We start from the raw sequence: 17,626 nt of genomic DNA on the forward strand, positions 1-17,626 counted from the left end.
CTGGTGCTCCAATTTTGAATTTTATTTTTATAAAATACTGCCGGTTTATTATCATCATGAAAATTAAAATAAGATGATATTACTTCATTAATTTAAATAGGTAGCAAAATTATAATTTAGGCTATCATATATTTGGTACAGTATATTTTATGCCTATTATAATTTTTTGGGTAAAGCAGCTTGGTGTTACGAATAAATTTTTTGGTGAATATTTCTTACCAAAGAAAATTATAATTCCACATTCATAATTTTTAAATGGTAAATAAAGACTTGGGTGGTCGTTGGGTGAAATAAAAATTGTAGTCTTCGTTTTCACATTTAATCAAACATCTCTAGGTACGAATTGTACGTACAGATTTTCGCCTGGGAAAAGAAACAAACCTTTCTTTTCTATAGGTATGTCAGTGTGCGGAGGGCCGTTGGAAGTCGGCAGAATCTTGTAGTTGAGGACTATGTTTGACAGCATGTGAGTCATGTTCTGCATCGCGAATCTACGACCTGACAACACAGATAAATAGGAGTTTTGGTGAACAAGTGACCCCTAGGATGGTGACAAAGTTGAACTTTCACCCCCAAAAAGATTTCTTTCAAAATATAACTTACCAATACAAACCCTGGGTCCCTCACCGAAAGGGAAATAAGTAAAAGGTTTGATATTGTTCTCGTTCTCGGGCAGGAAGCGGTCGGGGTCGAATATGTGTGGTTCGGGGAAGTGCAGGGGGTCGTAGTGCATGCCGATGGCGTTTACGTAGACAGGGGTGCCCGCAGGTATGGTCAGCTTGTCGTCGATCTCGTAATCCACCGAAGAGACTCGGTCCAGCCAACCCATCGGCGGATACTTCCTGAGCGCCTCTGGAATGTTAAACAAAGTTATTTAAAATATTGTTGCTGTATTTTTTTATATTATCTCGTCTGAATCCAACGCCGAATTCAATAAACATTACGTCATTTCACTTTTTTGCTATTTCTTGAAAATTATGGAATTGTTCCTTTCAAACGCCAATTTTTAATTATAAAAGCACAAAATTGGAATTACAAAAAGTATGCACCTTTAATAACGCATTCAAGGTATTTGGCGCCCTGAAGCTTGTCCATGTTTAGCTCAGCCTCGCCGATATTATGTTTAATCTCTATGATTTCATTGTACAACTTGTCCTGAAACATTAACATTACTATAGACAAGGATAACAACTTCTATTGTGTTGTTGCAGAATACTACAACAGTAACTGGAAAACGACTAAAAATCATCATCTCAACTTTACTTCCTAGCGCACACCCCGCTAATATCGTGTTCACTAGGGGGTTCTGGACCACTTCGAAAGTCACTGATTTACGTAGTTAAGTTATCACTGTGACATACCTGCACGTGCGGCAGATTAGCCAACTCATATGTGGCGAAGGCCATTGCGGAGGCGGTCGTGTCGAAGCCGCCCTGTAGAAAGATGGCCGCCTGCGCCACCAGTACATCGTCACGAATTTCTAGCAGTATAAATATAACTATTGTAGAGTCTGCAAAAGCAGCCGTTACTCGAATGACCCAATCGCCATAAACGGTATAAACTGACCAAGTCTTTTCAACTATCTTGACGGTTCAACGTTATCTGCGTTAAGCGCAACGCCCTCACCCGTATCCCTTAATGTTAAACCTAAAATTGTGTCCTACGCTGAGACTCTTACGATGTTCACAGCCTCCAACATAAATAATACCTTCTCCGTTCTTGTCGCTCTCCTGCTTTATCTTGCGCAGCGCGTCGAGGAGGTCGCCCCCCTCCCCCGGCGCAGCATACCCCCCGCGCTGCTGCACGATCTGCCCGTACACTCGCCTGAAGTAATCCGTCGCCGCCTTCGGGAAGAATGTGAATCTGGAACAGGTAATATCTTCAAATGCACCTCAAATTCATTGGTCATAAATTGTTCGTGCTAAATTAATGCTAAAGCACCTCTTGGTAACTCTTTCATTAATTAATGACTTAACGCTGCAGTTAGAAAAGTAAAAAAGACGCAGTAAAATGTTCTAGTTACACTATGTTAAACCTGATGCCTTAACTTTATAAATGATGTAATCAATGGAAAAAAAGATTTAAATAAAGAAACAGTAAAACAAACTCTTGCATAAAATCTGACTTTTAATCTGAAAATAAGAACATTCCCAAAGCCAAAAAATAAACAAATTAAATTAATACCCACATCAGAAACAGATCCTCACGCCGAGTTTCAAATTCAATGATGACTAGTTAAAATGGTATAGTAACGTCCAAACTATATGTCAGCTTGAGTTTTCGCGCGAGACGCCAAAACAAAATTTGTATAAACTAGTTATCAATTAGGTGACAAGGGGACATCGCATTACCGCACGTTGCGCGCTAAGTACGAGGAGACGTATAGTTTGAATCTTTACTAGTGGAGCAGAGATTTAAAACTCTTACCCGAATATATCAATGAGGTCGGGATAGAAGAATATACTAGCCCAGGCTAGGCCGCGCCACCAGCTGAACTCCATGAAATCAAGGGTGACTGCGCGCAGAGGGCCGCGCCCGCTCAGCGTCGAATCACTTGCCACGCCGAACGATGTCTCACCCACCACGTCCGTCGTGTAGTCCGAGTACACCATCTAAACCAGAGGTTTCCACATTTTTTTTTAAATCTCGTAGACCCCTTCAAAAACCTACTGGTTTTGCTGAGCCCCATGCATTTCTTCTTCAACTTGTAACCCTCAACTTTATTACCAGCCATTGTCCACCACCAAGAGTCTTCCGCGGACCTCAGGGGGTCACCAAGACTACCTATGTAGATCACTGATATAAGCATGAAATTTTGAATGTATGTAGTAACAATTTGAAATTAAAAAATGGCCTCCTTCTAAAGTGTTGTTTGTTGGTTGTTTGTTTACAAAATTACAGGCACATTGTTATTTATTTATTTAACAAATTGACGATTGATTAATTATATTGCTCAAGTTTATAGACTTCTTACATAATTTACAAAATTTAAGTAATTTATATAATTCCATACAGTTTTATCTAATGTGTATAATAAAACGTCTAATCGTGCTTACTCTCAAGTTGACTTGTTTCTCCTTATCCATGTCCATTTTGATCCTCTGCATGAGTTGCTGCGTTTTGTCAATGAAGTGCCTCTGCTGACTCCTGAGCTTGGCGGACGTGAACACCGGCGTCAGGCGTCGCCGCAGCGATCCCCACAACGGGCTCTGTACGTGTTACCACAGCTATATTATATAAGGTATATGGTAGGTAGGTAAGAGGACATTATTATGTTATTCAAATAAAATTTCAATGAGTTACAAATGATCTGTCGTAAATCTTTACTTAACATAATTTGAAATACTAGAAGCATGTTTGAACACATGAGCTTCAGTAAATAACGTTAAGTTTCTAATATCTAGAACAATCAATATTTAAACGATATTATGAATTATTTTTGTTGCTAAAGCGTATTTTTAAATAATTAACATACATACCAAAACGACAATTAGTTGAACAATTTATCATGTCTTTCTAAACCTTTTATAAAGTAACCACTAAAACTAGAAACCTTCTCCTAAATAAAACACACCATACAGACCTTCATGGTGAAGAGATTCATCGAGCCAATGATGTCCCTCTTCCCGCCGGAGAGGTACCGGTCCTGGAAGACGTGCGCGTCTTTAACGAGGATACGACGCGCTATCTCCGGGTCTTGTACGACCAGCGCAGGCCGCCACAGCCACCACACACCGACGTACGGCGCGCGAAAACGATCGTACAACTCCCGCATCCACACTCCCTAACGTATACAAACATAATTGAAATCGTACAATAGTCCTTCAGTCAAGTATATAATAAATAAAAATGTATGTATGTATATTTATGACAGTCAGACATGACAGGTTTTCGGAGGATCATACTCGTAGAAGGTTTGTACCGTAAATATTGGAACTACTTATAACTTTTTTGAATTAAACTTTTTACACGAACAGCGGCGTTATTTTGAAAAGTATGTGTTAGCAATAAGGAATGCCTGCGTTGGGTATTTTTTATGTTTTCAGTCAAATCTTTGTCAATTAAAGATTTTTAATTTTAGATTAATTATATACATATTGTAGATTGTAATTATAATAACCGGGTTCATCTTCATCATGAATGTGAGGCTGCCTAGTAGTGGATGCGGTGGTGAGTGGGGCACGTGCCTCTTGGCCCAGAAGTTTCTCGTGTCCTGCCATTGCTTGAACACCCACAACACAGCCAGGGCGATTACACTAACTAAAATAGTCGTCAACATCTAAAACAAGAAAAATACGTACAATATACACGTTATAATTTTGTTTCACTTTTTAACAATTCCTCAATAAAATATAGATATTTACAAACATGCGACAGCCCTATAATAAACAAATTTAACAATAAAACAATTTATAGGGTAGGCAAATATTAGGTTTGGAAGTAGATTGACTTAAAAACACACTCTTTTTTGACAAATACAGTTTTATTGATACCAAAGAAAGTAAAAATATAGGAATTAATAGGAATATAATATCAGCCAAATATTCATTTCTAGCACGTCGGCAGACGTCCGCTCTGTTCAAAAAATTTTGAACCACATTTTGCAAAAAAGCTTCGCATACGAGTATTTCGCCAATGCAACGCCGATTTTCATCATTCAGAGCGAAGTTATTTGTGGTTTGTTCACGTATCCCCGATCTTGCAAAGGGCCCCGGAAAAAATAATCGAGCGACGTTAAATTATAAGAACGAGGCGGCCTGTTGACATCGCCAAATTGAGACATCATGCAATAATAATTGATAATAATTGATAATAAATAATTATTTGGCTGGTTATGTGGCTTGTGGCGTCATGTAGCTGGAACAAGAAGTCACTGATGTCAACATTAACCAATAGTGGTCACAAGAAATCGGTTATCATGGTGTTACGGAATTTTACGAAGTGATAGTGTAAATTTTTCACCATTTTGATAATAATTTTACACAATTAAAAGTTCTATGTTCAGGAGTGTAGCGTGTAGCGCTGCATGTTTAAAAATTCCCAAATTTTAACTAAATAAATTTGAAAGGATGACAAGTCAATTCTTGATATTTCATCATTTGATTTGTTCACGAACGCAGTAGTTTTAAAATAATTAAATTGAGAATTATTTACCTTAAAACTAGCTTTGATTAAAATGGCGGTTTTGAGTTTTTTATTTATTTATAAAGAAATAATTGTGCAATTAAAATAACATTATATCTCTTTTTGTTATCAAATAATTATCTCATAATAATAAATTACCTTAATACATACGGCGACAGACGTCTTAGCAGAACAACTTCCGACACTAGTTTGGCTTCAAATCTATTTTTAATTCGCTTATAATGCTTTATATGAAATATATAGATATACCTATACACTGACTAAGCAAAAAAACATCTACTAACATGAGCTTTTATATTCTGAACGTATAACATAGAAACATTAACACGTGTATGTTAATTTACAATAACAATAACATAACTCACGCCCGTAACCCAGAGAGGGCAGGCAGAGACCACGGATCTCATTTGGCGCGGTCCTAACAAACCTATCTCGCTTCTTCTACATTCATAAATTTGCACATAGATGTACATACGTAGGTTTCGGGTGCTCTTAATACCGCCATTACCAAATTGTCGCAATTTGTTCATAGCATGTTTGACTTTAGCCTAGTCAACCCTAACGCAGGCTCTGAGCTGAGAGCCCTTCGTTGGGAAAGAGTAAGCCATATTTTGGCTGGTCACTTCAATGAGTTCTGATATAACATTTGCACGTCACATAGGTAGTTAAATAGTAGACAGTTGAGATTGACAGTGGTAGACGCCAGCAACATCTGTTGCACGAATTGTCCGGCTCGCCCGGTGAAATACCACAACCACACAGAAGACAGGCGTGAAGTGGAAGTAATACCGCGTTTCGTCTGATGAGTTTGTAATTTTAATCCTTTTTCCCTTCCCACCCTTTTTCTTATAAGGAAAGGATGGGAAGGAGAGGTGGATTTGATGGAGGAGATGATGCATAGGAAGGTTAAATATTCTCTTTTTGTGCGTCACCTCCTTTGTCGATTTAGGGTAGGCAACGCATCTGCGATTGCGAATGTCTGTAGACAGCGGTCGCTTCGCCATTTCGGCGAATTCATGTAGCTGATTGATCATTTGTCAACTTGTAATAAAAAAAAGATATAATATATTACATCTACCAATTTAAGTAATCATATCATTCAATAATGATAATAAATGATAACCTTTACATAACCTTTAACAGAGTCCTATGTTATTTAACACGTTCTTCTTAATGACAAATGCAATAAGATGGGATTTAAGTTATTCGTGTCTAGACTGTTGCTGTGTTTCGCTGTGAGTTGAATGTGACTGTGTTTGTTAGGGCTCGCAATAATAGAAAAAAACAATAAATATTGCTGCATCCAGGTCAAACCGATACAGCTAAAATTTTTATGACTACATTTAGATACAGCGCCATCTCGTATTTGTATAAAGGACTACAAAGTATAGCTTTGTTCATAATGACGTAAGAATGTGTTACTTAATTTTTTCCATAGATGGAGCTATTTTACATAGATTTACAAAATTACCCTAGTCCTAAAAATCCCAGCCAGAAGTTAACTAAATACAGAAAAGGGTCGGATATTTAAATGAAAAAAAAAAAAAAAAACACATTCATTTCAATCTATATTTCTCTACTTAAAACGTTTCACATCATTACACTCATTTTAAAGAATTACAATTGTTGAAATGCAGGAAAATGTGTTAATTTTTAAAAACGTAATATTCTAAGCTTTATAGACATCAGTGTGTTTGTAGTTGATTTTCTTATCAATTCCGAGTAGCTGTCGTATAATGAACGCTGGCAGACGCTTGTGTCTCCAACGTGTAGGCAGTGGTGTGTGGTTGGCACTCTCTATCTTACTGGCCACATACTGCTCTGCTGAGAATTCATTAGCCGCTTTCACCATTGCCAGCAGTTCATTTTGGAAGATCTTCTCTTTTATTTGACGTCTTCGCTTCTTGATCTGTAACAAATTGATTAGTTTGTGTATTAAATAAATTTGATAACTTCAAAGATCAAAAGTTATTTCAAAGTTGATCATACAAGTGACTATGACTTGACATAAAGGTTTAGTTTTTTAAGAAATGACAAAATTAATTTAAACATGGTGCATAAAATTTTTGCAAGCATCTTTGAGAAATAAATAATGGAAGACTGTTGAATGAATAATGTGACAATTGAATATTTAACTACACAATCAAGAAATAAACTTAAAAAACAATGGAAATGGACAAATAAACCAAATTATATAAATCTTTGTGACTAACCCGAGCCCAACGGTGCCTCATTCTCTTCCAAAGCTTGTTCCTTTGGTGTTTCTTCATTTTCTTGCGCCTGATGACAATGAGACGTACTGCCTGCTTTTCCTCTTGTCTAATAGCAGGTAATCCAATCTCATCTTTCCGCCAATTAGTGTCAATAATAGGTAAGATGGAACGAGGATTTATTATAGGTATATACGATAATGGATCTTGTTTTACACGGTTTATACTTGGCTTATCTTCTATTCCAAGCCCAATACTTCGTGGACAAAATGTAATACTTTTGCAGTTGCTAACGATGCTTTCTTTTGATATATATTTAGGTGGGCTTTTAAATTCCTTAAGGGTGTTTAAAGCGGTCGCTACATTTATGCGCCTTAAATCTGAAATGTATAAAATTAATAATTACATAAAGTCATATTAGATACATAACCTTAAATATACTCCTGCTTACATTTGACGGTGCTGTGTAAAGAATTCATTTTGTTCTGTTTTTTTACTACTGTGTCTTACATGCTAACAAGAATTATAAATTTTATTTACAAACTAATCTTTCAACAAAATAAAAGAAATTAAAATATCGGATTTCGGTCAAGAATAACATGAATGACAATGACATGAAAATGACAATTACAAAAAATAAAACTCTTCAATGTTGCAAGCTACAAGCTTCTTGATTGTTCAAAATTCAGAATAAATAACTCTCAACAGATAAAAAAAACGTAATTTATTACTGTGCCAACCACCACTAACCATGAGTTTTGTCTTTCTAGCCTTTGTTAAATTTTAGGTTGATGAACAAAACCTGATTTAATCACAAAAATTTATATTTTAGACTAAAATAAAGAATCTTTTGTAAAAATCAAAACTTTAGGAAAGAATTAAAAAATATCAATAGCAATATTCATTTAATTTTCAAAAGTACTCAGCGTAAGTTGTCATATAAATCTTCATGAGAAACCGCATCGACATCACCAACAACTGCAAAAGCCATGTCACTTTCTGAAATAGTCATAATATTTTAAACGAAGAATAACCTTCCATCATTTTTTACTAAAAGACGAAAATAACGTTTTTAATAAAACGACTAAACGTACACTTATGTCAAATGTTATATTTTACTACTTCTTGTAAACTTGTAGAACTTCGACTCACATTAAAAATTAGGTCATTTTTCACGTAAAATATGATAATATTATCTATATCATGATATTTATACAAAAACCGCCACACTTACTTCTGCTTACAATATCTTTAGCCAGCTGTAACACCTCTTCATTGGGAATGGAATCTATGACATAATAAGCATTCAACGGACCGTCGATATGTACTTTGCTAGCCATTTGGAGCCCGAGACTTTCAGAGATATTAATACAGTTTTCTTCATTTATAGATAGATTTAATTCTGAAAATTAAGCCATCCTCATATGTACGTGTTCTTGTGAAATTGAATTGTCTTAATTTTATATGTCTAGTATTTTTTGTCTCGAAAAGATCTTGGTTTAGAGTTGAAATATTTATTTAATCTTACTAAGTCGCTTCTTGCCGTAGTCGATATGTTCGACACTAAGTTTGTCCATGTTGGCCAACAGTTGCGCTGCTGTGTTTGCCACTTTGTTGGCATTAGACGAATGACTTTTTGCAAGTACTCCTGACAAACAAATGCAATAAACCAATAATCAATAATATGATACAAAATTCGAAACTAAAAATGTTATGAACATATACGAATTAATATTTTATTAATGGACTTCTTGTGACTTTTACAATTTCATTTTAATTCATAAATCCATGTTTAATCATCATTAGAAAGTGATTTGAGTTTGTACTCTATATTATTCGCTTACCAAATACACCAGTCTCCATATAAGAGATGCTGAAAGGCTTGTAGGTGGGGTAGAGCTCGTCGGTCTGACAACCGAGAGGAGTCTGATCGCGCACGATGCGGTCAAGCGCGCCCTCACGCAGATGAGCGAACAAAACATCCCACGTCGCAGCTAGGATCGAATGCTTCATGAGACAGCTGCAAAAGTTAAGTGATTTTTTTTTTTTTTTTTTATAAGAAAAGGGGGCAAACGAGCAGCGGGAACACCAAGGTGTTCATCGACGCCCATGGACATCTGCAATACCAGAGGAATCGCAAATGCGTTGCCGGCCTTTGAGATGTTGATACGCTCGCTTCTTGAAGGACCCTAAGTCGTAATGGTTTGGAAATACCGCCGAGGACAGACCATTCCACAACGCGGCCGTGCGCGGCAAGAAATTTCGCGAGAACCGCACTGTAGTGGAATGCCAGCCATCCAGATGGTATGGATGGTACCTGGCGGTCTGTCGGGTCGTCCGATGACGAAACTCGGCGGCAGGAATCGTTCCAAACAGTTCTTCGGAACACTCCCCGTGGTACAAACGATAAAAGATGCAGAGGGAACTGACGTCCCTCCGCAAGGCCAGAGTATCAAGCCGATCGGTAAGAGCTCGGTCGTTGACGATTCGAGTCGCTCTCCGTTGTATGCGGTCAAATGGAAGAAGCTGGTATTGGGGTGCTCCCGCCCAGAGGTGCGAGCAGTATTCCATGTGGGGCCGAACTTGCGCCTTGTACAGTTGTAGGCGGTGGCCCGGCTGGAAATACTGCTTCGCCCTACTGAGCACACCCAGCTTTTTGGAGGCCAGCTTGGCCTTGTCTTCCAAGTGACCGCGAAACTGAACGTCACTCGATATGTCAACGCCGAGAATACCGATACTGGCTGAGGCAACCAGGGGAGTGCCCTCAAAACGAAGATCCACGACAAAGGGTTGTTTTTTAGCGGTAATGGCGCATACTTGTGTCTTTTTGGGATTGAATTCAACGAGATTTCGTCGACCCCAATCCGAAACTTCACCCAGTAGGGTCTCCAGTTCAGACACAAGTTTGGTCCGGTTCTCATCGGCAGTAGCCCGAGAAACATTGGCACGGGCCGTATACAGTGCGTCACACGTGCTATCGTCTGCATAGCAATGAATGTTGCTAAATTGCAGCATGTCATTGATATGCAGAAGAAACAAGGTGGGCGACAGTACACAGCCCTGAGGGACACCAGCGTTGATTGGTTTCGGGTCAGAGCACGCACCGTCAACAACGACCTTGATGCTCCGACCCTCCAAGAAGCTAGAAATCCAGGCGCATAGTTTCTCGGGCAGCCCGTAGGAAGGCAACTTCGCAAGAAGTGCTTTGTGCCACACCCGATCAAAGGCTTTGGCCACGTCCAAACTAACCGCCAGGGCCTCCCCCTTGCCCTCGATTGCCTCCGACCATCGATGCGTGAGGTACGCAAGAAGATCACCAGCTGAGCGACGTTGTCGGAAACCGTACTGGCGATCGCTAATCAGCTGATGCTCCTCTAGGTACCTCATAAGTTGGCAATTGATGATCGTTTCCATGACTTTCGAGAACAAGGTGGTAATGGCGATCGGCCTGTAGTTGGACGGATCTGAGCCATCGCCTTTTTTTGGGATCGGATGGATTATGGCAGTCTTCCATGATTTCGGGACAACGCCTAAGGAGTAGGAGAACCGGAACAGGCGCGTTAAAACCGGTGCCAACTCAGGAGCGCAAGTCTTAAGCACGATGGGGGGTATCCCGTCAGGCCCACTCGACTTGTGAATATCCAGAGATTGCAGCGATTTCCGCACTGATCTCTGGATAAACTGGATTTCGGACATAGAGGTCTCGCCGCATGGGATTTTCGGCGGCGAGTTACCTTTGTCATCCAGAGTCGAGTTGGCCGCGAAAAGAGAGCCCAGGAGATCGGCTTTCTCTTTTGCGGTGTGGGCCAGCGAGTCATCCCCCCTGCGCAGAGATGGTAAGGACGGCATACAGAAGTTCCCCTGCACAGCCTTGGCAAGAGACCAGAAAGCACGAGTTCCCGAAGGAAGGTGCACTAGCCTCTCACCAATGCTGGCCACGTGTTCGGACTTTGCCTTGGCAATCACTCTTTTGAAGGACCTGGAGGCAGAGTTATACTTCTTTTTTAACTGGCTGGTATTTACATCCCTAGCTGCTGACGCCTCAGCCCAGGCTCGATAACAATCCTGCTTGTAGCGCGCGGCTAATTTGCAGGATTTACCAAACCAGGGCCGAGAACTGCCCCCGATGGGCACAACTGAAGACGGAATGAAAAGATCCATCCCCTGAAGCACCACATCAGCGACAGAATCAGCAACAGCGTCGGGATCATCCAGCTTGAAGCAAACTCTCTCCCATGGGTAGGATGCAAAAAAGGACCGCATCTCATCCCAGTCTGCTGACCTATAGTGCCATACTCGGCGAAAGCCATTCGGTTTAAACCGTGGGCGACGCGAGATGGGCACTGTGGTCCGGATCAGGCAGTGGTCCGACGAGCCTAAAGGGGCTTCGACGGAAACCTTATAGCTGTCCGGATGTGAGGTCAGCAGAAGGTCCAACAGGGAAGGTGTATGATCTTCGACATCTGGGATTCGCGTGGGCGATGTGACCAGCTGCGTCAGATCATAAGACAAGGCAAAGTCGTGGACAGATCTCCCCGCATGATCGGTGGTACGAGAGCCAAGCCAATCGGCATGGTGGGCGTTGAAGTCGCCTAGTACCACGATTTCAGCGGAGGGGATCTGTGCCAGAACGGAATCTGTAGCCGTTTGGACTTGCTCCATGAGTCGGTCTGTTTCGGCATTACCGCTATGGGACCTATAAAGGCACGCATAGACCCGCGGATGGTCATCGCCATCTACGCGCAGCCACAAAAGAGATAGGTCCCTACCTTCAAGAAGGCTGAGGCGACGAGAACAGATATCCTCTCTGACGTACACGCATACCCCAGCCCGGGGCAAAAAGGAATGTTCTAATTTGTATCCGGGGCAGGACAGATACGAGGTGTCCGCCGGAGAGGATATCTGTGTCTCGGTAAGAAAAAGCAAGGCCGGCTTGGCCGTCCGGAGATGGTAGTGGACGGCTTCCAAGTTGGAATGGAGCCCCCTGATATTGCAGAGGTCCACGGCGTAGGTGTCAGGGGGAGCTGAAAGTGCCTTGCTTCGTTTGCCCCGACCTTTACAAGCGAGCGGAATGGTGCCCCCCCCAGAATACGCGGGGCGGCCCACGCGCTTACCCCCAGACTCCGAGCGGGAGTTCAAGCGTAAGCGCGCGGAGGGGGATTCTCCAATACCAGGGGTATTGGTACCCCCCGGGGTATTTTCTCTTTGGATTCCACTGCCATGCTATATTAAGGGGGGGGGGGGTGTTAGGCCTCCGGCACCACACTCATCAGACGAAACGCAGAATTGCTTCCACTTCACGCCTGTCTTCTGTGTGGTCGTGGTATTTCACCGGGCGAGCCGGCCAATTCGTGCAACTGATGTTGTTGTTGCTGGCGTCTACCACTGATTATAAAATAAAATTCAAAAGCCATATTTTTTACTTAGAAACCATGATGTATCGCTATTAAAAATGAGTAGGCGCTTTGTAAATAAGGTGGTGACCACAAGTCTTGCGTGCCGCAACCAAGTAGCGCGGCGGCTACGCAGGTGTCACTGCCGGACCCGAGATCGTGCCATTCGTAGCCGCCGCGAGGGAACGAGAACATGTGCTCTTGTTCACAGCATACGTCCTGCAGACAAAGAATAAGGAATAACTTCGTGTTATTAGATCTCTAATGGTTAAAAAAAATATAGGAAATAGATAGATAATGAAAATGAAAAAATGAAAATGAAAAAATATTTATTGGTAGATATTGATATCCAATTATCATTTTTTTTACTTTCTTATCACCTGATGTAAATCGAAGTTTGTTTAAAGTTGTTAAGTTTAAAAAAATATACAAAAACCACCAACATGCACACACTGTAGATGAAGACCCTCAGCCAACTTCAGTGTGTCCTCGAATGGTATGCCGCAGCTGGTGACGATGCAGTTGCTCGGAGTGAAGTTAGTCACAAAATCCTTGAGGTTAGCGGAGCTCATGCTATCAACCCTGGCCTCATCGCAGAAGATGGACTGATGCAGCGGGCCCGCCCAGAACGCCTTCTGCACCAAGTCCAGTGCGCGTTGCTCCGAGCTCATACGCAGCAAGTTATCTTTGATGAATGGCTTTATATCGGATACCTCCCATTCGTGGAAACAACACCTGAGATGTAGACTACTTTTAAAGAAAATATACTAGTGTGGGAATTCAATTTCTGTCTAATAAGTAGCAATGTGACCGCAAGTTGAGATGCGTTTTCATTGATAGGGTTAAACGAAATATTTTTTGTAAGGTCGAACTTTATTGAAATTAGAAATTATATTTATACGTGTCACTGACTGACGATGTAACATTTATGGATTTATTTTTGAAAGTTTGAGGGTTTTATTTACTAAAGTTTTTTTTTTTTATAATTACTAAAATATATATTGAATTCGACTATAAATATAAATTAATGTTAAATATAAATAGAACAAAAGTTTGTAAAGTAGAAAAAAGTGACAACTTGTATCTAGGCCCCGGCGAGATTCGAACTCGCGATCTCCTGTTTACTAGACAGGCGCTTTAACCAACTAAGCCACGGCGCCGTTGTGGTAGGTGTTGAAATTACTATTTATAAATAGTTTAAGTTAAAACAAATGATTACTAGCAAATAATTAGTTAGTTCATCATTTTTGTAAAATAATATTTAATTTTCCGATTATTGTGAAGAATAGTCGAAATACCATTCTATTACAATATTAATTTGTTACGGGTATTGGTAAGATAAGATAAATTAAAAAAAAGCGCCATCTACAAAAATTTGTATCACTCAAATGAATTGTTCTGAATTAAAATAATAATAGCTGTTGCCCACAAATCCGTCCGTGCGGAATTAAAAAAAAGCGTCTATATGTTCTTCCAGACTGTGTTCTACGTCTGTACCAAATCTTAACAAGATCCGGAGAGCTGTTCTGGAGATACCTTCAAACAAACAAACATCCATCCATCCATCCTGCAAATTGCGAACTTTATAATGGAATTTACGTTTAATATATTTAAGTTACCTGGTGGCGGTATCGACGAGGAAGTACTTGAGGTCGTGAAAGTGGGGGAACGGGCAGCGCAGCGTGAAGGCGAGGGTCTGGCGGTCGCTGGAGCAGGTGAGGTAGCAGCCGCGCTGCTGCAACACGCGGGCTTTGCCCACCAGCGAGTACGCGTGCCCCGAGCAACCCGACATCGCGCGTACGAAATGACTAGCACCAAGCTGGTTGTCGCGCTCGAGACGGGACCCTGCCTAAAGTACGTCATCTTACAATTTATACTCTGTTGCTATTATGCTGTATCCATCGTATAAAGTCACGTAAACAGCATCCTATATATCGATGAGTCTTATGTATAAGGGCCAAAGTAACAAATTGATGATATTTATTTTTTTATGTTAAAAGCTGCGTCCTAGTTTAGTTAAACCCATGCACTAAACACAAATACACATTTATACATAGGTGTAAAGTGTTTTTGTGCTAAAGTAAAAGAGCTTATGCGGCATCTTTTCCTACCTGGTTGAAACTTTGAGAGCCTCTCCTGTAAAGTTGTCAATTTGCACATTGGCCCTTATTCGTAGGATCGATATATCTATTTGTTGCCAAATGCTGCAATATTTAACCCTGGATTTTCAAATCGATGTGTTATATATTTGTATTTGTATTTTATCTGTAATAATATCTGCCGTATTTAAATAAACTCTACCTTACGCTGTTACTAGCATTATTGTCTACCTGGAACATAATAGTACATGCACTGAGCTGGGCTCCGAGCGACTGCGCCGCGGCGACCCTCACGCCGTTTAGCATGTGCGTGCGATGTACCTCCTCTGAACCGTACACCTTCGGCAAACATTGGGACAAATGTTTCACGTTCCATACAAATATGCCTGGCAAATATTGCTTTAAATATATTCTATTTATTATGTTCATTATAACAGTTGTCAATACATTGTAATAATTGTCATTTGGACGTCTGTCATTTCGGTATATTCAACAAATATTGCTTGCATTGTGTCTGGCGATATAATTAATTTTAAAAAAAAGAGTCAAATTGATAACCTCCTTCTTTTAGAAGTCGGCTAAAAAGTACTTGCACTGTGTTTAAAAAAAATGTCGGTTATGTTTTTATTTCTAAAAAGGAAAGATAATTCGTAATGGCATACTTTTATTAATGTAATTAAAAACCATTTTAAATTAACTTTAAAAAAAGATATCAACAGAGTCAGTGAACTTATTTAATGATGTGTAAATTTAAGGAAACCTGTTCTGATTATGAAAAGAAAGTAAATAAAAGTGAGTTAAAGGCTTGTTAACTTTTTATTGTAACGGAACACTAAATACAAACAGTATCAAACGTTCAATTTAAAAATAATTCCTGTAAAATTAAATTAAGTAATTAAATTACTTGATTAAATTTACAATAAGTGAAACATTTTTGATTTCCTTTCAAGAGTTTATTACTAAATATTACAGATATAAAAATTAATACAATGGATGGCAATTTTAAAGAAGACGTTGAATATCCAAAGATGTTAGACAGACTAGATCCTTTGAGACAATTCAGACAAAGATTTTATCAGACCAAAGGAGAAATTTACCTTTGTGGTCATACCCTCGGATTGGCTTCGATAGACGCCGAGAAAAGTTTAAACCATCTTTTGGAACTTTGGAAGAAAGAAGGCGTTAGTATTTGGATGAAAAATAACCGAAAATATGTTAAATATTCAAGTCTCCTGGCTGAACTAATTGCCCCTTTGATAAAGGTACAGCCGAATGAAATTGTTATTTCTGGATCTTGTACCTCTAACATACATGTAGCTATGTGCACACTGTACAAACCGACAAGTAAAAAATATAAAGTATTAGTTGATGATATTAATTTTTCATCGGACCGGTACGCCGTCGACAGTCAAGTCAGATTAAAAAACTTAGATCCCCAAGATGCAGTCAAGGTCGTTCATTGTCAAGGAAGTTTTATGGACGAAGATCTAATCATAAACTCAATGACGGAAGATGTCGCTTTACTCCTCCTACCCGTTGTTTACTACAAGACATCGCAAGTTTTAGAAATGAAAAGAATATGTGAGAAAGCGAACGAACTTGATATTATTATCGGATTGGATATAAGTCATGCGATAGGTGTAATAGACCTAGATTTACAGGTTTTAAACATAGATTTCGCCGTCTGGTGTACTTATAAATACCTAAACGGAGGGCCAGGATCTTGCGCTGGTTTGTACATTAACAAAAAACATTTTCATTTAATGCCAGGTCTTGCTGGCTGGTACGGCAGCAAGGATGAAACAAGATTGCAGTTCAAGCAGGAATTTGACCATCAGAAAAATGCGAACGGTTGGCAAATCGGAACTCCTTGTTTGTTTTCAATGGCGTCTTTGCAAGGTTCACTCGAAATATTCAATGAAGCAGGAATAAAAAACATAAGAAAGAAATCCTTACATATTACGGCATACTTAATGTATCTTATCGATAACAAGCTAGTACGTTACGGATTTAGTGTGGGCAATCTTAGAGAAGATGAGAAGAGAGGAGGTCATGTATGCGTTGTACATGTGGATGCTCGAAGAATTTCATTAGCATTGAAAAATCGTGGTATTGTGACAGACTTCAGAGAACCTCACATAATGCGAGTGGCTCCGATTGCCTTGTATAATACTTATGTACAAGTTTATAAATTTGTTGAAATTTTATTGGATATTATGAAGAGTAAGACGTATTAACGTAATTCAGAACTATAAAACTAGCTGTCGTCCCCGCGGAATTAAAAAAACGTAGTTAGTAGCCCATGTGTTATTCCAGACTATGTTCTACATCTGTACCAAATTTCATCAAGATCTGATGAGCCGATCTGGAGATACTTTTAAACAAACATCAATTCATCTAATCATTCACATCTATATATATAAAAGAAAGTTGTGTTACACTATTTATAACTCAAGAACGGCTGAATCGATTTGACTGAAAATTGGTGGGCAGGTAGCTTAGAACCAGGAAACGGACATAGGATAATTTTTACCCCGTTATCTATTTTTTATTCCGCGCGGACGGAGTCGCGGGTAAAAGCTAGTTTATAATATTAGTAAGATATCTAATATGATAATTACGAAATTACGAACCGATTTGGAAAATTCTTCCATTGTTGGGAAGCTACACTATTCCCAGATAACACTTTTTGGTCTAATATAAATGTATCTAACAGGACAGCAATTTCGAAAGGAATTAACTTTGTCTATGATCGAATTAGATAACTTTGAGTAAGGGT

General features: G+C 39.6%; 4 protein-coding genes and 1 non-coding gene across 5 annotated transcripts; 1 reads left to right on the forward strand and 4 right to left on the reverse strand.

The window, feature by feature from the left end:
* Positions 1-283: 283 nt before the first annotated feature.
* Positions 284-4,314, reverse strand: LOC106721125 (cytochrome P450 6k1). Its single transcript, XM_045682823.1, has 9 exons — positions 4,121-4,314; positions 3,584-3,784; positions 3,057-3,209; positions 2,428-2,612; positions 1,709-1,863; positions 1,362-1,480; positions 1,050-1,155; positions 604-852; positions 284-498 (listed from the first exon to the last, which is right to left on the reverse strand). The coding sequence occupies exons 1-9, from the start codon at positions 4,277-4,279 to the stop codon at positions 323-325; spliced, it is 1,503 nt and encodes a 500-aa protein (XP_045538779.1). The 5' UTR covers positions 4,280-4,314; the 3' UTR covers positions 284-322.
* A 2,487-nt stretch (positions 4,315-6,801) lies between these two features.
* On the reverse strand, positions 6,802-7,974 carry LOC106721134. The gene is made up of 3 exons (XM_014516007.2): positions 7,807-7,974; positions 7,359-7,735; positions 6,802-7,054 (listed from the first exon to the last, which is right to left on the reverse strand). Exons 1-3 carry the CDS (start codon positions 7,832-7,834, stop codon positions 6,815-6,817), a joined length of 645 nt encoding a protein of 214 aa, XP_014371493.2. The 5' UTR covers positions 7,835-7,974; the 3' UTR covers positions 6,802-6,814.
* Positions 7,975-8,277: 303 nt separating this feature from the next.
* On the reverse strand, positions 8,278-15,276 carry LOC106721102 (cytochrome b-c1 complex subunit 2, mitochondrial-like). The gene is made up of 8 exons (XM_045682984.1): positions 15,079-15,276; positions 14,368-14,597; positions 13,192-13,483; positions 12,840-12,967; positions 9,200-9,375; positions 8,884-9,003; positions 8,590-8,757; positions 8,278-8,354 (listed from the first exon to the last, which is right to left on the reverse strand). The coding sequence occupies exons 1-8, from the start codon at positions 15,274-15,276 to the stop codon at positions 8,278-8,280; spliced, it is 1,389 nt and encodes a 462-aa protein (XP_045538940.1).
* On the reverse strand, positions 13,835-13,908 carry Trnat-agu. Its single transcript has one exon. It is a non-coding gene; the product is annotated as a tRNA-Thr (tRNA).
* Positions 15,277-15,836: 560 nt separating the features above from the next.
* On the forward strand, positions 15,837-17,129 carry LOC106721101 (kynureninase). The gene has a single exon (XM_014515973.2). It carries the CDS (start codon positions 15,837-15,839, stop codon positions 17,082-17,084), a length of 1,248 nt encoding a protein of 415 aa, XP_014371459.2. The 3' UTR covers positions 17,085-17,129.
* The last annotated feature ends 497 nt before the right edge of the window (positions 17,130-17,626 follow it).

Source organism: Papilio machaon, chromosome 20, assembly GCF_912999745.1.
Source record: "Papilio machaon chromosome 20, ilPapMach1.1, whole genome shotgun sequence".
NCBI lineage: Eukaryota > Metazoa > Arthropoda > Insecta > Lepidoptera > Papilionidae > Papilio > Papilio machaon.

Excerpts from the sequence above, each read along its gene's own strand:
- LOC106721134 (XM_014516007.2), bottom strand. The coding sequence starts at position 7,834 with ATGAATTCTTTACACAGCACCGTCAAAT. Across the intron at positions 7,736-7,806 it reads TTTACACAGCACCGTCAAAT|ATTTAAGGCGCATAAATGTA; the intron begins GTAAGCAGGAGT and ends TATACATTTCAG. Across the intron at positions 7,055-7,358 it reads TGAGGCACCGTTGGGCTCGG|ATCAAGAAGCGAAGACGTCA; the intron begins GTTAGTCACAAA and ends AATTTGTTACAG.
- LOC106721102 (XM_045682984.1), bottom strand. The coding sequence starts at position 15,276 with ATGAACATAATAAATAGAATATATTTAAAGCAATATTTGCCAGGCATA. Across the intron at positions 9,004-9,199 it reads TATGGAGACTGGTGTATTTG|GAGTACTTGCAAAAAGTCAT; the intron begins GTAAGCGAATAA and ends TTTGTTTGTCAG. Across the intron at positions 8,758-8,883 it reads CTACGGCAAGAAGCGACTTA|AATTAAATCTATCTATAAAT; the intron begins GTAAGATTAAAT and ends CTTAATTTTCAG.
- LOC106721101 (XM_014515973.2), top strand. The coding sequence starts at position 15,837 with ATGGATGGCAATTTTAAAGAAGACGTTGAATATCCAAAGATGTTAGAC.
- LOC106721125 (XM_045682823.1), bottom strand. The coding sequence starts at position 4,279 with ATGTTGACGACTATTTTAGTTAGTGTAATCGCCCTGGCTGTGTTGTGG. Across the intron at positions 1,481-1,708 it reads GAGCGACAAGAACGGAGAAG|AAATTCGTGACGATGTACTG; the intron begins GTATTATTTATG and ends TTATACTGCTAG. Across the intron at positions 853-1,049 it reads CCTTGAATGCGTTATTAAAG|AGGCGCTCAGGAAGTATCCG; the intron begins GTGCATACTTTT and ends TTAACATTCCAG.